The sequence below is a fragment of the Nipponia nippon genome, unplaced genomic scaffold (assembly GCF_047370975.1).
Source record: "Nipponia nippon isolate SJK-2023a ecotype South Korea unplaced genomic scaffold, ASM4737097v1 scaffold_30, whole genome shotgun sequence".
Lineage (NCBI taxonomy): Eukaryota > Metazoa > Chordata > Aves > Pelecaniformes > Threskiornithidae > Nipponia > Nipponia nippon.
In genome coordinates this window covers 1817735-1839953 of record NW_028262348.1, presented here as the reverse complement: position 1 = coordinate 1839953, position 22219 = coordinate 1817735, and the positions used below count along the sequence as shown (strand labels likewise).

General features: G+C 54.8%; 2 protein-coding genes across 9 annotated transcripts in view; both read left to right on the top strand.

The window, feature by feature from the left end:
- CABP1 (calcium binding protein 1) overlaps positions 1-2682 on the top strand; it is a 56003-nt gene extending 53321 nt beyond the window's left edge. For all 8 annotated transcript variants that reach the window (XM_087768405.1, XM_087768399.1, XM_087768398.1 and 5 more), the window contains 2 exons: positions 104-251; positions 2058-2682. In XM_087768405.1, coding sequence (XP_087624531.1) covers positions 104-251; positions 2058-2083 — 174 coding nt within the window. In that variant the 3' untranslated portion in view covers positions 2084-2682. The remainder of the gene's footprint in view (positions 1-103; positions 252-2057) is intronic.
- Positions 2683-8338: 5656 nt separating this feature from the next.
- MLEC (malectin) lies at positions 8339-21164 on the top strand. Its single transcript, XM_087768602.1, has 5 exons — positions 8339-8586; positions 11933-12111; positions 13492-13668; positions 13828-13885; positions 15087-21164. The coding sequence occupies exons 1-5, from the start codon at positions 8388-8390 to the stop codon at positions 15314-15316; spliced, it is 843 nt and encodes a 280-aa protein (XP_087624728.1). The 5' UTR covers positions 8339-8387; the 3' UTR covers positions 15317-21164.
- Positions 21165-22219: the final 1055 nt, after the last annotated feature.

Sequence of the window (22219 nt, the reverse complement as noted above, 5' to 3'; positions counted from 1 at the left end):
AAAATAGGGTGCTCAGGAGCAGGCCAATACAAAATCCAACCCAGAGCAAGATCCATTTCCATTAACTGTATTTCCCCTGCTGGTATTTTTCATGTACTTGCAGTTTGACACCAATGGTGATGGGGAGATCAGCACCAGTGAGCTGCGAGAAGCCATGAAGAAGCTTCTAGGGCAGCAGGTGGGCCATCGGGATATTGAAGAGATCATCCGGGACGTGGATCTGAACGGAGATGGGCGTGTTGATTTTGAAGGTGAGAAGGGATGAACGTTCCCTGTCCATCTGCTCTGGTGTGAGCCGGAGTTTCAGCTCAGAGGCGGAAGCGGAAGGGAAGATTTGCATGCTCAGGGCCCAGGTATCTGAATTATGGAGAAAAAAATAAAACGATTTTTTTTTCCTAGTCAGCTGAGGAAAATGGAGAACATTGGCCCACACAGGGAATTCCTCAGCTGAAGCGCTCATTTGTGTGAGTGAACCACATCTCTTGCTGCATCTCGATTTCAATTGGGTCTCCATAACTCTAGCATGGTAAGAGAGATGCCCCATCACAGAGCAGCAGATTCTGATGCGCACGTGCTGTGCCAGCCTTCTTTTTATGGGGCATTTTCCTTTCTGTTAAATCTATTGCAGGAGCTGTGAGGAGGCCAGATTGGTTTGGAGAACGCATTGCACCTTCCGTTTCCCCTGGCTCACCTTATTATCTGGGTTTATAGAGAATTTGTTTCTGTGCCTTTATGCCAGAAGATGGTCACATGCCAGATGTGCTCGCTAGGACTGCAGATATCTGATCTAGAGCTGTCATGTTAAATCCCAGAGATAATTCATTTCTTCTCCCACTTTTCGTGCCAGAAAGACTTGGAAAAATAAGAGTGGTTAGGCCACTATCCTAGCCATTAGCCATGCCAGGAGCAATATTAATAGAGCTCAGGGTTTCTGGCAAGGGAAGCCGTTGATATCAGACAGCTAAGCGGATATAAGAGCTGGAAGGTGTGAGAGCATGGCAAGCTGCTTGTTTTCCTAGTGCAAGTCCAGATGTCCCTTTGCAGTAAGGGTGAAGCACGGAACTACAGAATTAAAATAAAATTGATGTAATTTTTTTGGCTCAGAGGCATTCCTGGGTCTCCTGCGTGACGAGGAGTCTCAGTCCTCAGGATTACTGAAGCTTCTGAGGCCTTTGAAAATGCTAAAAAACTAGAAGTGTCTCCCTAGAAAGTATCCGGTAGCTGCAGTTGTTCTAATGCCCTGGCTGATTACATGACAGTAGCTCTCCTTGTTTCCCACAGCTAAATTATGTTAGACAGCTAAAATACATGAAATGCTATCCCAGTATCATTTTCTCTGTGAGTTACTGCTTTAGTTGTCAAAGGACAGCTCCATCAATGGAAAAGGAGAAGTCAAGGGGTAATTTCCACTACCCTCCTCTTTGCAGAGTTATCAGTTCCTCGGCAATTCAAGTGCAGAATGAAAACACGTTTATATTTGATGGCATTTACACTCAATTTGAACAATTGTAATTGACTTCACAAGCTGCAGGGTGGTGAAGAAATAGATCCAGGGTATCCTTACAGTTGACCTGTATCTTTAAAAACAAGAAGTCCATCAAAGTAAACTTTTCTCTACAAAAATGCTGGTACCTACCAAAACACTGGTGCTTTCCCACACTGGTGTCTCTCTGAAGCGGCAAGCTTACTAAGATATCATACTGTGCTCCCAAGCCCATAAATCCATAAACTTCCCTGAAGTTACAGTGAAGGGAGACGACGCTTGCCATAGTGTTTCACAAGGAGTTGCTTGTGCAAACAAGGCTGTACACTGGCTGGGAAGGAGTCCGAGGCAACGAATTGACCTGCTAGTGGGATCCTATCGCCATATCTAATGCAAGGATTAAAGCCCGCTTCATGTGAGCTCTCCAGGGCCGGTCACGGAGCGGCACAGACCTGCGGGCAGTGTGCGGACTCTCGGTTTCACCCTGGCTGCATGCGATTTCCAGGGAGTGAGAGCTGGGTTGGGGACCATGGATGCCTTCTCCTTCAGGGCTGTCTTTTCTTGTTGGTTGCAGAGTTTGTTCGCATGATGTCCCGTTGAAGATTATTCTCAGCTAAAGAAGAATCAGCACCTTAGAGAGGGCAGAAGAGGACCTAGATGGAGCATCTAGCCCCGATGTTCCCACATGAAGGTTTATCGGCTGGCTGCAATTGGGACATTGCAAGATGACCTGCTGCTCCTCCCTCATGGTGGTCCCCATGCCCCTCCACCCTTTCACACTGTGAAAGACTTGCAACTTCCTACAACTGGAACCATTCCTTGGAGATGATTGCAGGAAACTGCAGAGCCAGGACTTGCCATGATGCTTTCATGGGATATTTGCAACTTTAGACTCCTCCTCCCCAGCTTTATTCTCCCACCAGCTGCTGCAAAGCAAGAGCAGGAGAAATCCTCTCGGCTTGGTGGACGAGAGCAAAGCCATTGGGACTGGTGGCAGCCTCAGGGCGTGCTCTGCACTTCTTGGTTTCCCTTGGTGAACCGTGTCTGTGTTTGCTGTCTGTGTGTGTGTGTGTCTATCTGTGTGGAGTTATTTATGCTTCCCCGGCACATATTCGCATCTCCTGTGGTTATGTTTACCAAGAGTTAATTCAAATACATGTCTTGCGGGGGGAAAGCGATAAATATGCACGATGAAATGATGTGGAGCCTGGATGTCCCTGCGAGAGGTGGGGGCTGGGCTCGGGGAGAAGGACCGCGGCAGATGCACGCTGTGGCGTCTGCACCTGCGTCCAGAGGCAAGTCCTTGCTGCAGGGAGGGGAGACGCTGCTGGGCACTAAGCCTGCGGCAGGGCTCTGCCCTCCCTCCTGCTGTCCTCACGGCGAAGGGGCCTGGCAGTGCCTCTCGGTGAGGGCAGTGTGGAGGGTCCCCACCTCTGCATCCCCCTGGCTTGCAAGGGGGCAGGTGAGAGCCCCTGCGTGGCAAGGAGCAATGGGAGAGAGGGCACAGAGCGGAGCTGGGGGGGGGATAGGCAGCAATAGCCAGCCCCCCCCTTTTCAGACCATGTCAAACACAACTGTGAGCGTATGCACAGCGGGGGCCGTGCTGCGGGAGCTGAGCTGTAACACTGTTGGTGCCGGGGATTGGCCGGGAGCCTCCTTGTGTGGCAGTGCCCTGCTCTCCAGCTTGTTCACACTCAAAAATGCTGCACGTGTCTGCAGCGGTGACAGCAGCAGCCTCTGGGCCCTGCCAGCTGCTTCCAGACACATCAGATGCTCATCCTCCTTCCCCTTTCCCCAGGATGCTCCCAGCCTCCTGCTCCCTTCCCCTACTCTTCCAGAGCTACACTTGTCCCCATTCTCTATGCAGAGACTCAGTCACAAGTTGCCAGGACTGATTTCTGCTTGGCTTCAAAGGGCATCGTCGTTGCCGTGTGTTTCTCAGTGTGACTGGCAGCTGTTTTTCTCTCAGTTGCCCCCTTACTCCAACGGGGAGGTTAGGGACCAACATTCTCCTGCTTCCTCCACCTCAAATCTTTCACTTCCCGGGTTCCCTTTCAGATTCTCGGGGTCCCCAAATCTGTGTCCCAAAGGGGGATTTTCTCTTCTGCTTTCCTGTTGCTGTGCCAACCAGCATAGCTGCAGCCATGGCTGATATCCCAGCAATGGAAAAACTGTTTCTTCTTATATTTGTGTGTGTGTGTACTCGTGTTTGCACAGGCGTGTGCACTGGGAAAGGTTTGTGTGCGCACGCATAAAAACAGGGAGTGCAGATAGGTACCTGGGAGTGCAGCAGTAGAAGAGTTTGTTTGCAAGTGGGTGTATGCAAACTATGTATGTGTATCTATGGAGCTGGTGCAGTCTTAGAAATGTGGGTGTGAGCCAAGAAATTGGAAAATGGGTATTTACAGATCTCCATATTTACTGGTATAGCAGCTGTATTGTGCTTAGGAGATGAGGGTGATAAACTGAACAGAGTCCAGAGTCCTGGTGAGTTATATGTGTACTTAGGGTAATACTGAGACCTGTGCGGGCTTGTGTCTGCCCGAGGGAGTGTTTGTACACAAATGTGCTTCACTCACAGTGGAGCCCGTTGAAGAAGCATACGTGTGTATGCAGAGCAAGAGGACAGCCGCGCTGCTGGCCTGTGTGCAGCAGAGTGGCCGTGCCTGCCCACAGGGACCGGTGACGACTCGGAGCACAAGCCCTGTGCCGTAGCCAGCGTGCACAAGCCCGACAGACAGTCAGTGGCAACAGCCACGGTGGCTGCTCTGCCTGCTCCTTCCCGGCTCCTGCACTGAGCAGCCGTGTCTCTTGCCCGCAGCGGCAGATGGCAGGACATGGTCTTAATTTATGTAAAATTGTAAACCCATTTCTAGAGGCTGCACTGATGCACAGCGCAGCATCATGGCAGCTGGGGATGTTCTCTGTGAGTTACTGCCGTTTCGACGTAGGCAGGTCCCTGTGTTTGTACCGTGGCAGAGCTGTGTCTGTCTTGCCAAGCAATGCAGGGACACGGGCGCGAGGGGAAGGGTGGCCACAGGACACCTTTGTGTCATTGCAGAGGCAGTCCTGCAGCCACAGCTGCTTCCGAGGGAAGCTGGGTCTCTGCCAAATGATCAGTAGCTCTTTTCTGCCTGGTCTCAGCATGATACAGTGAACGGGTCAGACAGAGCAGGTCTCCAAAGCATTCATTTTTTTTCCTTCCAGCAGAAGCTCTTGCTGCAAGCCTGGTTTTTACTTGCACAACAAACCCCAAATAATCCCAGGGAGTTTTACTGTTTTCTTGTGCAGACAGGGTCAGAGATTAAAGCTCCAATCTAAATAATCTAATTCCAGAGATAATCCTTTTCCTCCCATCTCCAATCCGGTACCAGGGAGGCTTCCGAATAGCTCCACATGGCAGGGCAGAGCCGGTCCCCTCTGGGCACCTGAGCCCCGTAGCCCCGTGTGTTCAGGAGCTGGCCCAGGCAGTGGGGCTGGCTCACCTTGACTTCTCAGATGTCTCGTTAGCCATGAGGTCTGCTTCTGACCCACACGTCTCCGTTGCTCTTTTTGGACATCCCAAATCCTGATCCCCTTTTCCTGCAGGACGTGGCTAATACCCAAAACACGTCCCCGACACTTTGGTAGACCAGGCAGGACTGATTCAAGACTGAGAGTCATTTTGGCACAGCTGCCAGGGGACAGGGAGAGATCAAGGGATTGAGAAGACAACCCTGAGCCTTTCACTTGTAGGTTACTGGTGCAAATCCAGCCTGCATCACGGGACCGGTGGCTCAGTGGATTAGTAACAGGATACAGAGCCTTTGACATCTGGGGCACAAGCTGGCATCAAGTCGTTGGTGACCGCAAGTAATGATTCAGGGGCAGCAGTGTAGGACATCGCGGACGCAGGCCGCCGCAGCCCGTCTGCCGTCCTCTGCCAGCGGCCATGGCCAGACGGTGAGCCAGGGCGAGCGCTCCTCCTGCACCCCGATGAGCACAGCCGCTATCCCTCCTCACTCGCTGCTGCTCAGGTCATCCCTCTTGCTTCACGACGGGCTGCTGATTCTTGGGAAATAGTCATCCAGGGTGGTGATGAGAAGATGCTCTGACTGGGGAGGCGGAGGAGGTATCGCAATGCTCAGCACCTTGCCCTCTAAGAAGGCTGAGTCCTCGGACAGAGGGGAAAGAGAGGGACTTTCCCCTCTGTTCAAGGAGGGGAACTCTTCCTTTTCAAGGAAACTCTTCTCTTTTCAAGGAGGAATTGCTGATATTTTGCTGTGAGATGTGCAGGAGCCCCAGGAGCCCTCGACAGGGACCCCAGGCTTGGCACAGCCAGGGAAGCCCCTGGTGACGCTCCCAAGGCGGGGGATGAGCTGGGTTAGCTCCCAGCTGCCCTGCTACACGCCTGGGGCCAAAGAGGCCCCTTCAGCTGAGGGACCTGTCTTGCTCATACCTAAATGTTAGCTAGCAAATCCCTTCATGTCTGAATTCCTGCACGCGGGCACGTTTGGTCTGGGCCGAGCGGTTTGATGCTGGGTTTGTAATGAAGGCCCAGTCACCGGCTGCACGGCCCCCGTGCCCCCCGAGGCAGCGAAGGTCCTGCCACGAGCCTCGTGTTCCCCAGCTCCCCAAGAGCCCGGTTTCAGCCGGGCTCTGCCCAGCCAATGCTTGGGCCCCCGCTGCCGTTTTGTGTGTGTGCGTGAGACCTGCGAGAGCCCTGCTGACCCAGGGGCCAGCGCGGCCAGTTGCCTCAGCCCACCTGGGCCACGCGAGGGGCTGTGTGTGGCCCTCGGCGGGACCTTTGCTGCCCTGGGGGGGGTCTCAGGACTGGAAATAGGAGGATTCACGCCCACGAACATTACTGTTCGTAACCCCAGCCCCGCCGCCTCCTCAGCCCGCTGACGATTCACACCGTCCCTCTTCTCACGTCACTTTTGCACTAACCTGGTGACACACAAAGTGTTCACGTGCTTTGAAGTTGCGCTCCTGACCCAAGCGCGTCGCAGTTTAAGCTGAGAAATCTTGAGAGATTAGGGAGGATCGTGTGTAATCGGTACAAACGAGCTCTAACGAGGCCTCCCTCGGCCCCGCCAGCTGGACAGCATTGTTCTGGCCACGGCTGCTTGCGCTCCTTTGCTGACTGCACTTGGGGGACACCCAACAGGTCACAAACACCGCAGGGATACAGGAGATGAGCCTGGATTTGATCAGATGCTGCCAGGGCTGGGGTCTGTAACGCTGAGACGATTTGCCAGGAACCAGCGTGAGCTGGCTTAATCTGGAGAGGTGCTAAGCGCGTGCATTTCCGCTGCTTTTCTGCATGTGGTTTCCTAAGCCACCGCGTGGTTTCAGGAACCCTTCCCGGCAGCAGCGCTGGCGTGGGAGCACAGCAGTGCCATGTCTGCCCCGGTTCAGTTATGCCGCGAGCCCGGGAGCCGACGTGACAGCAGCGAGGACGCGCTCTGGGGCCCGCTCCGCCCTGGGCAGAGCGGGTTAGGGAGCAGGGGGTGGGGGTTACGCGCCCCTCACCAAACTGCCTTTGCTTCTCCAAGGCCGGGTCCTGTTAAGAGGCCTCCGAGGTACGTTACAAAAGCAACAAGCCCATTTAATTCACCATCTGCAGCTCTCGGTCTTTATTTCTAACAACAAATGCATTGTGGAAGACCCAAATTAATAAAATGTCATTGGGACTTAGGAGCAGCTGCTGCTAATGCAGGTGGTGACTGAAGTGCGGTGCGCGAGGCTCGGCTGCCTTCTGAAGCTTTGAGGAGCACCGCGACCAGACAGAAGGGCAAACACGGAGGCAAACATGAAGTTATTTGCTCTCCCTCGCCAGGCAGTGAGCGAGTTTCATCCAGTCTCCACCTGTGATGTCTCGCTCCAGCCCTCCCGAGACCTCGCCGAGGGCCTGCAGGGAAAAAAACGCAGGATCTTAACGTTCTCCTGTAAAACGCATCAGAGGGAGAGAAACCACTGGCAGTGTCGGGGTTAGTGTCGGGGTTAGCTGCCCCTTCCTCTCCCGTTGCCCGTTTCACTTCTCGGGCAGGTTGCTGTGGTCCAAGGTGGTCGCCCGCCGCCCAGCTGCCTCGCTCCGTACCGGGTGGGCCTGTTCCCGGGCCCCGTGGCGGGGGCGGACGGGGGAAGCCCGCGCGTTTTGTGGAGGCAGGGAACCGGCCCTGGGAGTTGCCGTTCGGAGCGCAGCGCAGACGGCACCACCGGGATGCAACGCGGGGCCGCCCCGGCGGCGGCAGCTCCGCTCCCGGCCGCTTCCCCGAGCGCCGCGGCCGCCCCGCCCCGCCCCGCCCGCTCCCCCCGGGGCCGCTCCGGTGCCTCCGGCCGCGGCGCCGCCCGTTGCCCCGGCAACCCGCCCGGCGCCCCGCTTCCCGCCGCCGCCCCACAGTGCTTCGCGTTCCGGCCGCGCTGGAGCTCCCTGATTGGCGGGGCGGAGGGGGCGGGGCTCTTCCCGCAGGCGTCCGGCGCTGAGGGGAGCCGCTCGGGCTGCGTCCCCGCTCTGGAGACGCCGCTGGGACGCCTCGTCCCTCCCCGCCGGTGCTTCCTGCGGGAGCCGGTTCTGCCCTCGCTCCCCTCCCCTCCCCGAGCGGGCGGTACCGGCCCCGGGCGCTCCCGGCTCGCAGGGTCCGGCTCCCCGCTCCGCTCCCGCCGGACCCGCCTGCCGCCGCAGCGCGCCGCCGTCCCCTCGCCTCTCAACCAAGCCTGCGGGCTCGCTCCCGCCGCCCATTGGCCCGGCGCGTTATGAATATGCAGATAGAGGCCCGCGGCCGACGAATGGCAGGCGGGCGGAACATTAATATTCGCGTAGCGGCGCGTGGATTGGCCGGTTCTCTCTCCGCCCCGGCAGCGGGGTAGGCTGCCCCCTGGCGGCGGCAGGAAGGGGCGGGCGCGGCGCCGGGAGCCCGAGATGGTGGGCGCCGGGGCGCGCGGGGCGCCGCTGCTGCCGCCCGTGCTGCTGCTGCTGCTGCCGCCGCTGCTGCTGCGGGGCGCGGCGGGCGGCCTCGCCGACAGCGTCGTCTGGGCCGTCAACGCGGGCGGCGATGCCCATGTGGACGTGAACGGCATCCACTTCCGCAAGGACCCGCTGGAGGGCCGCGTGGGCCGAGGTGAGGGCGGGGGGGACGCCGGTGCGGCGCGGGCGGCCCGCCGGGGCCGGTCGGTGGGGCTGCCCTCCGGGCACGGCGGCGGGGCTCCGGGGCTCGCGTCCCCCCGGCGCCGTCCCGCCTCCCCCGGCCCCGCCGCGGAGGGCCGGCGGGGCTCCCCGCAGGGCTGCGGTGGCCCGGGCGGGCCCGCAGGCGGGGTCTCCTCTCCCTCGGCCCGGCGTCGCGGAGGGGGCGGCCGGGGGACAGCGAGGGCCCGCGGGGAGCGCCGGCACTTGTCACCCCCCGGGACGGGCCCGGCTGGGGGCTGCACCCCCGTCCCCGCGGCGGAGCGGGCCCCGGTGGCGGCGGGATGAGCCCCGCGGGCTTCGGGCTGGTTTTCCCGGCCTCGGGCTGCGGGGTTGTGTAACGCCGGGGGCGAAGCCGCTCCCCGCGGGCTGGAGCGGAATTTCGGCTGGAAAGGTGACGGGAGCGGTCAGGCTGCCAAACCGGCCGCAGGCAGCCGCCCGGCTCCTTGGTTTGGTTTGGTTTGGTTTTCTTTTTTTTTTTTTTCCATTTTCCACGGAAAGACCCCAGTTTCCACAGCAAGATCTGCCAGTTGGAAGCCCAGCCCGCGGCGCTCTCCGGAAAGCGAGAACGCGCTTCGCCCGCTCTGCGCAGCCGGGTCGCGCAGGGCGCGGGGTGATGCCTGGCACCCGCGGCCTGGTCCCGGCAAGGAGGAGCGCCCGCCGCGAGCCCCGGTGCTGCGGCCCGGGAGGAAGGTGCAGCGGGCTCGTCGGCTGCGCCGAGCAGCCGGGCTCCCGTCCTGGCACGGCGTTCGAGAGCAGGGCAGGGACAGAAGCAGAAGTGGAGGCAGGTGGGACGTGATCAGCTGCTCTGACTACTGAATCAGTAACGGCTTCTATCTCGCAGTAAGGACAGGATGGAGAACTGATACTGCACTTGGGTTACCTTTTCCTACTTCCTCTGAAACCACTCCGGTTTTATGAATGTTGCCTGTTTCCGATAATCGGTGCACCAAAACTTAGTTGACTCGCAAATGTATTGAAAAGTTAGCTGTGCTGAGCTGCTGCTCCTGTCACTTACGGGTGAGTGGTGGAGTGCGGAGCAGATGAGCTGTCTGTTGGCTTTTAAGCCTAACCTTCGCTGTTTCCCTGTAGGATGGTGAGGATTGTCCTGTGCTATACTGCTAGGACTGCCATTGCTCAGCCCGCGTGAGTGCCATCCCGAATGGAGAGCCATTTGGGCGCAATGGATACGGGGGAGGTCACTTTTAAATACTAATATGGTTTTTTAGGAGTTTTTCACCCCCGTGAAAGCTGGCGCCCTGGTCACGCAAGGTGCCCTGATGGCTGTAGGTCACCTTCCCTTCACATGTGTGGCTTGAAGGAGAGTGTCCGTGTGGACTCGAACAATTTATCTGCGAGTTGAGGAGAAAAAAGGGTCTTTTTCAAGCACGCTGTGACATGCTCTTCCTTTGGGGACGGCCTGTGGTGTCTCTGAACAGCAGGCTGTTCCAGTAATCCTGCTTCAGCCAGCGGTGCCAGGCACAGCGGAGGAAACTTTACCCCTTTGAGCTCTCAGCTGCTTTTCCCTCAATGGCTTTTTATTGCACCATTGTTCGGTTTACTCTGGGCTCCTCTCTGTGTTGATAGGCATGTAATGGCTACAGCAGAAATATGTGGCTGACTGGGAGGAAACAGCGTTTCTGGGCTGTACTGCCTCTGGGCAAATGAAAACCTTTCCCCCCCCCCCAAGCCTCAGTTCAGATGCTGTGCCCTAAAGGACAAAATGTGCTGATGGCAATTACAGAATAGCCAGGTGCCAAACATAGTTGAGTCGCAGCTTACTGAGTACTGCTCGGCTCTCGGTGAGCTGCCTCTCGGCGCACCAGCGCTGTGAAATCAAGCTCGCTTCCACAGGTATGTCGGCAGACCTCTGATACGCAGGTGACAGGTCTTCTCTCCACTTACCTTCTTGGATAGTAAAGGACTTTCCACCTATGCAGGCTTTCCTCTAATAGGGGCTGACTTCTGTGGAGTCCTCGGTTCGCTATCGCTGTGATCTGGAGCTGGCCAGAAATACCTGTGTGGGAGGACAGGTTAAACTTTTCACCCTCTCTGTTTCTGGTTATTAGAGTCTTCAGCCTTTGCGCCCGGGTTCGAGTGGTAAAGAGAAGCAGAAGATTGCCCCAGTAGCCCTGTGGGAAACGGGAGGCTAAGAACTGGCATTAATTTCCTCTCGCTCGTTTGCATTGGCTCCATCTCGGGCAAGGTGCGCCGGGTTAGTAGTTCTTGCTTTGTCTTGGCCAATGCAGTGTCTGTTCCCATGGAAATGGGGGTGGAAGTGGCAAGTGTCAGCAGAGAACTTTGTCTGGATCACCTTCTCCTGCCTGAAGTGCCGGTGGGCAGACGGTGTCCGCAGTCTTCCCTCCTGCCCCTGCTTCGCTGGGGAGTTACTTGATTCGGAGCTCTTCAGGCCTGCATCGGTTTGCGTTTGTACGGTAACCCTGACACAATAAAGTGTCGGGTCGGGTTAAGGTCTTTTGAGGGCTGCTCTCGAGGTGGTGAAATAATGACTGAGAAGAGGCAAGTTTTATGATTTCTCTTATTTTCTCGGTTATTGTCCCATTTGGGAATGTTGTTTGGGCCTTCCTCAGGGGGCTGTTCAGATGCCTGCAGACAGCACCCATTTCAGCTGGGTGGCTGTGAAAACAGAGCTGCTGGTGCTCTTGAAACCCTCCTGTGTCGTTCTTGCTTCCTTCTTCCTGCCTTCAGGCTGGCAGGTATTGCGTGGCTGTGGTGAGCGGAAAGGGGTTTGTAAGATGCCTAATGCTTTTCACCGTTCTGCCATTCCCCAGGTTTTCGCTTGAGGAGGGCGAGTCTCTAAAACCTGATGCTGTCGACTGCTAACTTCAAATCTGTTGAACGAATGAGTCAAGTCAGTCCTACTCTGTTTTGGTTTTGTACTCAGAGTTTGTAATTTAAAAACGTTGTAAAAATATTCTAGGTGTGTTTCCTCTTTGAAGCAGGAGTCAATGGCCCAGTCCTTTGGCTCTGTGCCCTGTTTGTGAAACAGACTCTTCTTTCTGAAAGGGCGCGAGGGAGTTTACTGTGTCTTAGGCTGCAGCAGGTCCAGACCTGTTTTTCCACAGGACCCAGGTTCTGGGGCTTTGGGTGCCCCTGCTTCTGCTTCAGTAGTGCCTCCTCCTGGTCAGAGCGAGGAGGGGAGACAGGTCTGACAGGGTGTAACGCCACTTAGGGAGTTAAGCACTTCAAGAGTAGATAAAGTGTCTCTTCCATGTGCCTCAGAAATTAACCCTTCCTCTCACTCTTTTGTGCTTGAAACCCAGCTTCTGACTATGGTATGAAGCTGCCAATCTTGCGGTCCAACGCGGAAGATCAGATTCTGTACCAGACCGAGCGTTACAATGAGGAAACCTTTGGCTATGAAGTTCCCATCAAAGAGGAGGGTGACTATGTGCTGGTGTTGAAGTTTGCAGAGGTCTATTTTGCACAGTCTCAACAGAAGGTAAGCAAGAGCTCCTTGCTTGTCTCATTGGTACGAGTTCCTGGCTAAGACTGTGCCTGTCCAGGTTGCCTCTGTTGCTTTGCGTGCTGGAGAAAGGAGTGGAGTAAGGCTCTAACGGTTAACTTTGTTCCTAGAGCTCTCATAGGCTCTGAAACTTTGAGCTCTCTTCCACATTCCCGATACACAGTTGGCCTGGATAACTGCATTACAGAGTAGTCAAACACACACGTGCAACTAAACGTAACTAGCACTAGAGTTTTATGATCTGTTTAGGCTGTGCTGGCTTTGAGAAGAAGCGGTTTTTGCCTTTTTCCTGAACCCTTGTTCCTGACCTGACAGCATGCTTGTGCTGAAGGAAGCATTGCACAGATTGAATCAGGGAAGTGATCCGGGTTAAATAACCTACTCAAAACTATTTTTATGAACGTGATAAGATTTGATACTGGTTCAAACTGATCCAGAAAGCGCAGAGTTAAATTCAACCCTCTTTATTGCTCTTTAGAGAAGAATAATCCTTGCCCACTTTTGAAATCCCTCATGTACAGACGTGGAAGCAGAAGCACAAAGAACTCAAAGCCCTGTGATAAATTGGGAGAGAAGTGGCGTGTGTGTTTTAGTCTGGTTTTCCCCTGACTCCATCAGCTTCTTTCGAGCCCTGCTCCTTAAGCACTGTGCTGCCTTCCTGCCAGAGAAGTATTTCAGGGAGCAGAACTGGTGGGGCTGGCTTACAGAAGGGATGCAAAAAGCAGCCTCAGATTAAATCGAAGGGCTGAGGCATCTTTGGTTCCTCTTCCTTCATGTGGTTCTGCTGGGATTCCCCAGGTGCTGAGCGAAGCTCGAGTCATTATGGCCCTGAGGAGGACTGTCACTCTGAAGTCACAGATGTGGTTAGCAGTTCAACATTTTACCTCCTTCAAACCCTGTGTACTTCGCCAGCCTGTTCCCTCTTCTCTGCTGCAGGCTGTTAGTTAGAAATGGCTTAACTCCCTAGGGCGTGGTGTGCCGCAGCCACCCTGGGGTGGTAGGAGCAGGTCCTCAGCCAGTAGGTGGAAGAAAGTTGTGAAAGAGAAGTAGGAATAAACCAGAATAAAATTGTGCTGTCCTCAGTTGTGAACAGCAGACATAGGGGTTATTTTAAAAGTTGAAGGCAGATTTCAGGGTATTTGAAAGCAATGTTAGTGCTTCAGCGTCTTTACCTGGCTGCTTTTGGGCTCGGAATCCTTCCCAAGGGAATGGAGCACGTGTGGCGGGACCGCGCGTGCTGCAGTGCTTTCTGGTCCTGGGTGCGTAGCAAGCAGAGACCTTTCCTGCTCTGTTCCCCGTTCAACTGTCACGTGCCTGAATCCGTTCTGACACTCTGTCACTTCTTCTGCCCTGAAGGTATTTGATGTTCGCTTGAATGGCCACGTGGTGGTGAAGGACTTGGACATTTTTGACAGAGTTGGACACAGCACAGCTCACGATGAGATCATTCCTATGAGTATCAAAAAGGGGAAACTGAGTGTCCAAGGGGAGGTTTCCACGTTCACAGGGAAGCTGCACATTGAGTTTGTAAAGGTAATAAGCGTTGCTGGGCAGAGCCCTGGTCTTCCTTTTCCCCTTCTTCCCTAGCCGTGTGATGCAGCTGTGTGCTGGGGGGGGAGACGTGATGGGAGGTGGGGGGAATATTTCTTGCCTCAAAGCTGCAGCACTGACTTCCTTTTTTGCTTTCTCTAGGGCTACTATGACAATCCGAAAATCTGTGCCCTATACATCCTGCAAGGAACAGTGGAAGGTAAGCACAGTTTTTGAGCCAGAAGGCTCTTCCCCGTTGGAGAGCAGCCTGTTGCTTCTCAGACCATGAGATCATAGCTCTTGCTGGCCCACCTCTGCCAAAACCGTTTCTCTCTCGGCAAGTTCCCACAGAGTGCAGTTGCAGAATGAAATAGGTGTGTAGTGTCCTCCTACTCCCCCAAGTGCACAAAGCTGCCTCGCTTTTTGGAATAAGAAAAATCAGTTTGGTTCAAGACGTCCTGCATAAAGGGCAGAGGAGAAGGGAACACGTCTGGTCAGGCTTAGCTTATAGCTACAGCTGTAAGCTGTAGATAAGTTCCCTCTGGCCTTGGATGTCAGCAGCACCCCTGCGGACAAGTAATTTACAGAAATCTTTTAGCTAGTAGTTTAGTGTTTCTTACCTGGAGCTTTGTTTTGCCTTCTCAGCTCGAGGACAAGGCCGTGTTTTTTCCCAGATATCAGTTCCTCTGGAAAGCAGTGGGGAGTGCTAGTAAAATCCTTGCTCTTTCATCACCCTTTTTGTAAGTCTGTGCTGGAGTTGGAGCCCCCCCAGCTCCTGAACAGCAGAGGTTTAGGAATCCTCTCTGACCAAAGCACGTTTGCTTTACTGTTGGTCAGGGATTGCCAAGTGTTGCCGAAGATTCGGTGCGTAACCTTGTGGCCGGGTGGCACTTTGCTGTGCGGGGACCTGCGATTCAGGCTCCAGGCTCAGAGGACTGGATTTGAGTGGGGTTGGGCCACGCTGCTCTGATAGGTCTGGGGTTGAGGGGTGCAGGGATGTGAGGTAGAACCATTCCTGGAAAGGGTTGTTCCCCTTCCCACCTATATCTGCTGGTCCCGCAGGCAGCAGGTGTTTGTTCTTGACTAGATCTCACTGAGCGGCTGCGGTATCCGACTGGGTACGCTGCAAGTGTGCTTTTGTGCTGTAACTTCTGTGTGACAGGTAGACGGGGTGGATGGGTGTAATTTTCTTTGCAGACTGGGTCCTCAGATGCTCTTGCACCGTGCAGGAAAGAAATAGTGGTGTGAGCCTCTGTGAGGGATGCTCCTGTTCCCTGGGGTGCTCTGGCCGTGGTGTTGATGTGGTGTCAGGTGCCCTGTTGCCGGTGTGCGTGCTGGATCGGGGAGAGGGGAACGGAGGGACTTGGGTGATTTCCCAGGTTACATCCTGCCTCCTTGCAACCTTTTGTCTCGTCCAACAGATGTTCCAAAGCTGCAGCCGCACCCGGGTCTGGAGAAAAAAGAGGAAGATGATGATGAAGATGAATATGATGATGGCTCCAGTGTTAAAAAACAGGCAAATAAGAACCGGGTTCAGTCAGGCCCACGCACACCAAACCCCTATGCCTCGGACAACAGCAGCCTCATGTTTCCTATATTGGTGGCCTTTGGTGTCTTCATTCCTACCCTCTTCTGCCTCTGCCGATTGTGAGAGCAAGCCCCACAGAGCATCAGCCAAGGGGCTGGGAGGGAAGGAGTTGGACCAAACATGGTTGCTTTCAATTTCTCCATATTGTTCATAATTTAAGGAAAAAGAAAAAAAAAAAAAAAGAAAAAAAAAAAAGATGATGATTCATTTGGAATGAATAGCAGGTCCAGGTAAGAGGGAGCTTACCTTCCCCCTGCCAGCAAGCAGCGAGGCCCTCGCCTTCCCCTTTGCACCATGTGCAGCCTCCAATCCTCCCTGGGGCGTCCAAGAGTAAACCGAGTCCTGGCTGTCTGTGTATTGGGCTGTTGGAAGCTGATGCTAGCAGTCCTGGGCCATGTCCCACGCTGAGAGAAAGCCATGTGCTGCAAGATCTCTGCCTTTGCTGGGTGGAATACGGTTCCTTAAGCAGGGAAGCAGCTCCTTAAACCAGGCCTGGGTACACGTTTTGTCCGGGAGTGTGGAAGTGTTGCGGTGCCATTGGGTGACTACCGACTATGGAGGATGGAGCCTGGCTCAGCATCTCCCTGAATGTGTGCAACACGATGGATGGTACTCGCCTGCATAAAGATACCAAGACTCCAGCTAGCCGCTCAGCCTCTGTGGAGACGTTCCCCTCCTAAGCGTGCAAGCTGTGCCAGGAGCAGAGGGATTTATCTGGCCTGATTTGCTGCACCAGTTGGGAGAGACTTTCCTAGTCCGACAATTGTAATGTTAGATCCATTGCAGAAGGATTCTGCTGTAGCCTGCGAGAGGCTGACGTTGTTAGCGTCTGATCAGATGCACTTGTTTTCTGTATTGATCATGGCTTTTGTTTCCTTTAATATCCTTTTCTTTTCAAAGGTTTAATTTTAAGCCCAGTTCCTTGTTTTGCCCTTTCTAGCAAGTGACCTCTCCTTTGGAAGAACCTGAGAATCAGATGACCTAGAGAGGAGGTTCTGGACTTGTTCCTTGGCCGCCTTAACGGTTAGCTGCCTTCCCTGCCCCGTGATTGTGACTGTGAACAACCTGCGCTGTAGGACAGAGCGGAGCAACCTCGCGGATGCTCCCTCTGAGCTCTCCTTCCCTGTCGTAGGGACCAGGCCTGCCTGCAAGCGGTGAGAAGTGCAGCGGAGTTGGTTCGTGTCTTCAGTTAGCTCGGCCTTGTGCATATCAAGGCTCTGTGGTGAAGGGGCAGATGTCCGACATTTCAGTACTGTAGAGCAAGGTGGTTTTGTTGCCCTCCAGAGATCTGGAAGTGAGCAGAACACTGGAGACAAGGTCACCTGCTTCCCCCGGGGATATTTCTGCAAGAGGCTTCTGTTTCCACATGCAGAGCCTGTGCCTGCCTGACGGAGGCTGAGCAGAGCGAAAGCCCTCGTTGCGCCCGCTGATCCAGAGCTGCAGGCCCGCGGGAGCTGCCTTCGCACGGTCTTGGCCCCTGACATGTTGAGCGCTTCTGGCTGGTGGGAGGGAGATGTTCTGTGTGCTGGAGCAGGATCTGGCCCAGGCGTGGCTGGGCCCTTGCGGGTCAGCTTCGATCCTGGTGAGCTCCGGGCTCACAGAACGCTTTACCTCGTGCTCTCTCTTTATCCAGAGCAGCTGCACTGAGCGGTGTCCTCCTTGCTGCTGCTCCTCCCTGGACCTGAGTTTTCCTAGCGGTTGTTCTCGGGTTTGTTCCCCTGCAGTGGCTCAGCTTTTCTTTGAGCTGAGAAGGGTCAGCAAAATTCCCTTGTTTCTGGAAACGAAACCCGAGGCCTTTCTGCTCTGCTGGGCCCAAGCGGCTGAAGCCGTCTCTTCCTCCTAACCCTCAAGCTGCGAGATGAGCTGTCAGCTCACGGGCTCCAGAAGGGGAGCAGGGGGAGGTATCAAAGCACTGCTCAGTGGCGCTGAACCTTGCCTTTCCGATCGCATACATCGCTGCTATAGGCCTGACCCTACTTCTGTGTCTGTGAGCTAAAAAGCAAGCAGTAGGACCTTAATTACCTTCTCTCCAATTGCCCAAGTGGTAACAGCCAGTCTGGGAGAAGCAAGAGGGTCGCTGCCACTCCAGAAGGAGAAGACAGGCTTTGAGAGAGCAGATCTTAAGAACAAACCTTAGGATGAAAAGGTGGTGAGCTTGAAGTTGTCTGCTTTGTCTTCTAGCTGCTGTTAAAATCCGAGTACTCATAAAACTCCTATAAAATATGAGCTCTGTTTTGTTTGGTGATGGTGCCTGCAGAGATTCTCCGGCGTTTTTGGGATTGCTTTAACTGGAGCATGGAGACATTAAGATCTTTATCAGTTTTGAGAAGCATGAACTGTGCTGATTTGTTAAGCAAAGAACCTGGGCTTGAAAGCAAGCTTCTGTGTAAGGAGCTGTTCTCCTCCAGGCCCTTTAGGTTGCATTTTATTTGAGCATCCTTGAAGCAAGGAATCACGCAGCTTCTTGTGGCTCACCCAGTAATCTCTGCACCTTGCCTAGCGCGAGAAAAGGGATGTGCATTTAGGTGTGCTAAAGTCGGAGACGAGTCTTCTAGGATCGTTTATCCCTGCCTCTCCTGGCAGCCAGGACACCCGTTTGGTGCCATCAGCCACCCGAAGGCAAGGCTGTGCAGGATGTGATCTGTGGTGTTCCAGTTGCTCAGCTGAAATGAATTTGTCTTATTTGAATAAGAATAGGGAGGAGGAGTAGTTCATCCTTCGTGGCTTCAGTTTAGTTGTTTTGGCTCTGTTTTAATACCTTTTTATCGCTACGAAGCTGGTGTCTGGGTGGTTGGAGGGTTCCTGACCCTGTTATGGTGCTATGAGCAGTTTTCCTTGTTGCTCCCTCCCCTCCTGACAGGTTTGCCTCGGAAGGAGCCTTCAAACAGAGCGTGTGGGAACACAGGAGGATGGTAGGGGATAACCTTGCTGTGAATGCCGTACTCGGGCTGGTTCCCCTTGTTGTCCCTGCCCGGCACCTGCGAGCCAGCCAGATGGGTGTAATGAGGTACCTGGTCCTGAGCAGGGAAAGAAAAAGTTTGGGTTGGCTGTAGCTTTCCAGCGCAGGTGTTTGAGGGAATATCCAAGACGTTGTTTAGCTGAGACCGGTTAGAGACAAGCCTGTTTGTGGTTTGCTGCCTCCAGCCAGCAGCAGGCAGCTGGCGTGCGTGTCCCTGTGCAGCAGTGTGGGGAGCTGGGCTTGATTCGTGGGGCAGTTGCGGAGAGAGGGGCAGATAAGGCAACTTTAATAAAGCTTCCGCTTAATAAAGGGGAGACGACACCATCGATGATGTTTTGGGCCTGGATCCAGCTTCAGGGTAGTGGTTCCAAAGCCTATTTTAATTACCCCCTCATCAGCCTCTCCTCGTACCTTTAAGCCAGGCCGTTTTCCCCTTCTGTGTGTGTGACTAAAACAGCAGCTCTGACCCTTTCGAGTATCCCAGGTGGCAGTGAGCAGAAAGCCAAAGGAATTCCTGTCTCTTTTTGGTGCCTTTGTCTCGGGCTTTGAATAAAAGTCTATTTGAAGAAGCTTCTTTTTTTTAAAGGAGCTTCTGAGTTGTTTTTCTTTTTCCCCAAGGGACAGGCATTCCCTGCCCTTGTGATCAGCTGGGGACTGTCTCACTCTCCCTGGATGCCAGCTCCGGAGGTCACAGCTGAAGCAGAGAACTGCGAGCGAATATCTTTGGTTCCAGCCCTTGAGGTCAATGGAAAAAAAGCCTAGCAGGGGATAGAAGAACTGGAAGAGCTCCTTCAGGTCTGGTTTCCCCCAGAAATCTCCCGAAGGCAGGATGGAGAACTTCCAGACAGTCTGGTGCCTGTGTGTCTGTGCAGTTCAGAGCCGAGTGAGTCACGGCTGGGTCCTGGTAGTCGTATGATGCTTACAGTTTCTGGGTGCGGAGTGTGGCCTTGGGGGGGTCCTGCCCCCCAAACTCACTCGCCAAGGGCTTGCCCTGCACTGGTTGGGTCTGAACAGGGAGCAGAGACTCGTGCTTTGTCCCTTGGCCTGCCTTTAAGTTGAATGGGATTGCAGCAGCCAGGGAAATGTCTTGACATGGGAAGTCTGGGCTGAACAGGCCTGTCTTTGAGGGAAAACAGCAGGAGGAGGGAGAGGACCAGCAGAGCAGCTTCAGCCCTTGATATGAGACAGATTCTGAGCAGCTGCGAAGTACCAAGTGTTTCAGGCTCTGTTTGGTGCTCAAATGTGGGAGAGATCCGTCTGCTTCTTGCACTTATGTGGCGGGGAGGGAAATATCCTTGCTGAGAATCCAAGGGAAATGGGAGCTGGGCCAGCACTGAGCGAATTTACCTACCGGCGCTTCTGCATCTCCACAACAAATGCCAAAGCCTAATACAATTCAAGGATGCTTTTTTTTAATGTCAGCCTGGTTCCACCAGTCTGTTTTCACTGGCTAGTCCCAAACAGGCTCAGAGAAGCGTTCTCAACGGCACAAACGCAACACCAGGCTGGGGCTGTGAAGGCTCCGAGACGTGATTACACGAATAGGCCTCCTGTGCTGCGCCCCTGCTTCGCGCGCTGCCCGGCGGGGCTGGGGCACGTGCGTTTCACCTTGGATCCGAAAGGATTTGTCCCAGAAGTACAGTAGCAACCGTATTGAAATGGTGCTGGGCTGGACGGGAGAGGTGAAAGCAGGTCCATGTCTTCCGGGACTCTGGCTTGCTCAGAGTTTATTGCTGTATATTAAATACTATTTTTGGAGATTGGGGGGAAGATGGGGGAGGGGGAGGGATGTGGCAGCGCCGTCCCCAGGCTGATCAGTGGGATGCTACTGCAGGTTATTGATAGGTTTTGATTTTTTTTTTCCCAAGAAGTGCTTTATTTTAAAAAAAAAAAAAGGAAAAAAATAATCAACAAAACAGAATAATCAACAAAACAGAAGTGCTTTCCTTCCTCCTAAAAACAGTGCTGGCTGATGAGAAAATGTGAATGATCTTTGCAAACATCAGAGGTCTCTGCTAAAGAGTTTGTGTGATGGAGATTTCGAGGCAAGGGGCAAAGTACAGCTTGAACCAGTTTAACTGGGGAGAGTGCGAATCTAGGAAAAGCAGGATCTCTGCCCTGGAGTGGTTCCCGGTCACGGGCAGCGGGGATGTGCTTGCTGTGGTACCGCGGCTGTTCTGTCGCGCTGTAACAGCCCCTCAGCTAGGGCGCTGGCGTGAAGCCGTGTCTGAAAACTGGCTGGCAAGTAGGGGCGTGAATTTGTCATGGTTTCTACAGGGGCTTGGTGCGTTCAGGGCTTTCCCGCTCCAGAAGCAACCGGGTTGGTAAAGCCGCCCCGGAGAAGGTGAGAGCAGAGGCAGGGTTTGTGCTTCGTGCTGGGAGGCAGCAGCCGGGACTGCGAGACGCTGGGCAGGTGACAGTGACGTTTGGGTCCCATCGGCGTAGCAGCTTGTAGCGTTGGGAAATGGTCCCCGTGCTCCATAGCGCCCGGCTGCGTAGGCTGGGGTGCGTGGAAGCGACCCGTGCTGTTGGCATTAAGGACGTGTCACAAACTCCTTGAAGCTGCAGGTCTAAGTTGTCTGTAAAGCGTGGGGAGAGATCTCCATCTGTACTTGTCACCAGTACAAAGCGTTTTTAAGGAGGATTTTTTATTTTACTGTCCATTGCTTTGTGTTATAACAACTTGCAGTGACATTTTTTAGTTTGTTTTGCAGCAAGCTTGGGCCCTGGGTGAAAAGCACAGATGTCTATTTCTGATTGCATTGGCTTTGCGAGGACTAGTTTGGGGGAAAAGACGGGTGTGGGGGTGGGTTATTTTATTTTTGGTACACGGTAGCGGTTTTATTTTTTAATTTCCCCAGGACGTTTGGTTGAGGGAATGTTCTGAAATCTACTGTCTGGCAGTTTTAACCAGCAGTGTGTTAAAGGAAAATAAACAAAATTATATTGTCACTTGGATGAGGTGGTCCCTCTTTTCTAGCGATGGGGATGGGGGAACCCCCTCTGCTTTACGGCTGGCGGTGCGGGCGGCCGAGGCTGACCGCACTGCGGAAGGGCCTGCAGGCCGCTGCCGACGTGCAGTTTAACATCCCACCGCTGCTGCAGCCCAGAGCCTCCCCCTGCCGCCGCCTGCCTCCGGTACCGCTCCGGGATTCTCTCGCCGGTTGTTTTGGGGCGGTTAAGCGCAAGTTGAACGGTACAACATCCTCTTAAAAGTGCTGATGTGGACCTTGTTGCTTCCTGCTCAGATCGGGAGCACTGGAGATGTAATCTGCCTTCTGGGGTTTTGCAAGCTGCCCCGATTGCAGCTTGAAACCGCGTCGGAGGCGGTGAGAAGGGGCTGGAGCCGCGGCGGAGAGAAAGCGGCGCCTTCCTTCTCCAGGGGCCCGCTCTCGGGGACGAGGGACCATGGCCCCGTGCGGAGCAGCCGCTCGGGATGGAGGCACCAACCCCGACGCGGCGAGGAGGGTTTGGGAGCACTGGCATGGGCAGGCTGGCTCGAAATTGCATTGGGTTGGCAGTAGCAGGCGTGTGCTGCTTACAAGCAGCAGCAAATGTCACTAACCACTGCTCTGAATCTGTTTCCAGTCCTCTTGAGCGTGTTGAGTGGCGGCTGGAGTCTGAAAAGAGGATGCAGATGTTTCTCGTTCAGCCCTTTCGGGGAACCGGGGCAAGGAGGTGACTCCCAGCAGCTCTTCGGTGGCTGCTGCAGGCTGGTGGGCAGCCCCTCTCGGGACGAGACGCAGCCTCGCCGCGGTGCGGTATCCCGTGGGTTCCTCCCGCCGGGCTCGTCCGAGGCCCGCCGTGCCCCTGCGGCCGGCCGTGCCCCTCCGGCGTGGGCTCGGGGGGCCCGGGCTGGCGGTGACCCGCTCCCGTCCCCGTCCCTGCCTGGGGTCCCGGCTCCCCCGGCCGGGGCTGCGCGCTCCATGCCATCCCCGTGCCGGCACCGCCACCGCTCCCTACGAAAGGGCTCTCTGGGGGACACCCGCTCTCTGTAATTACCGCGA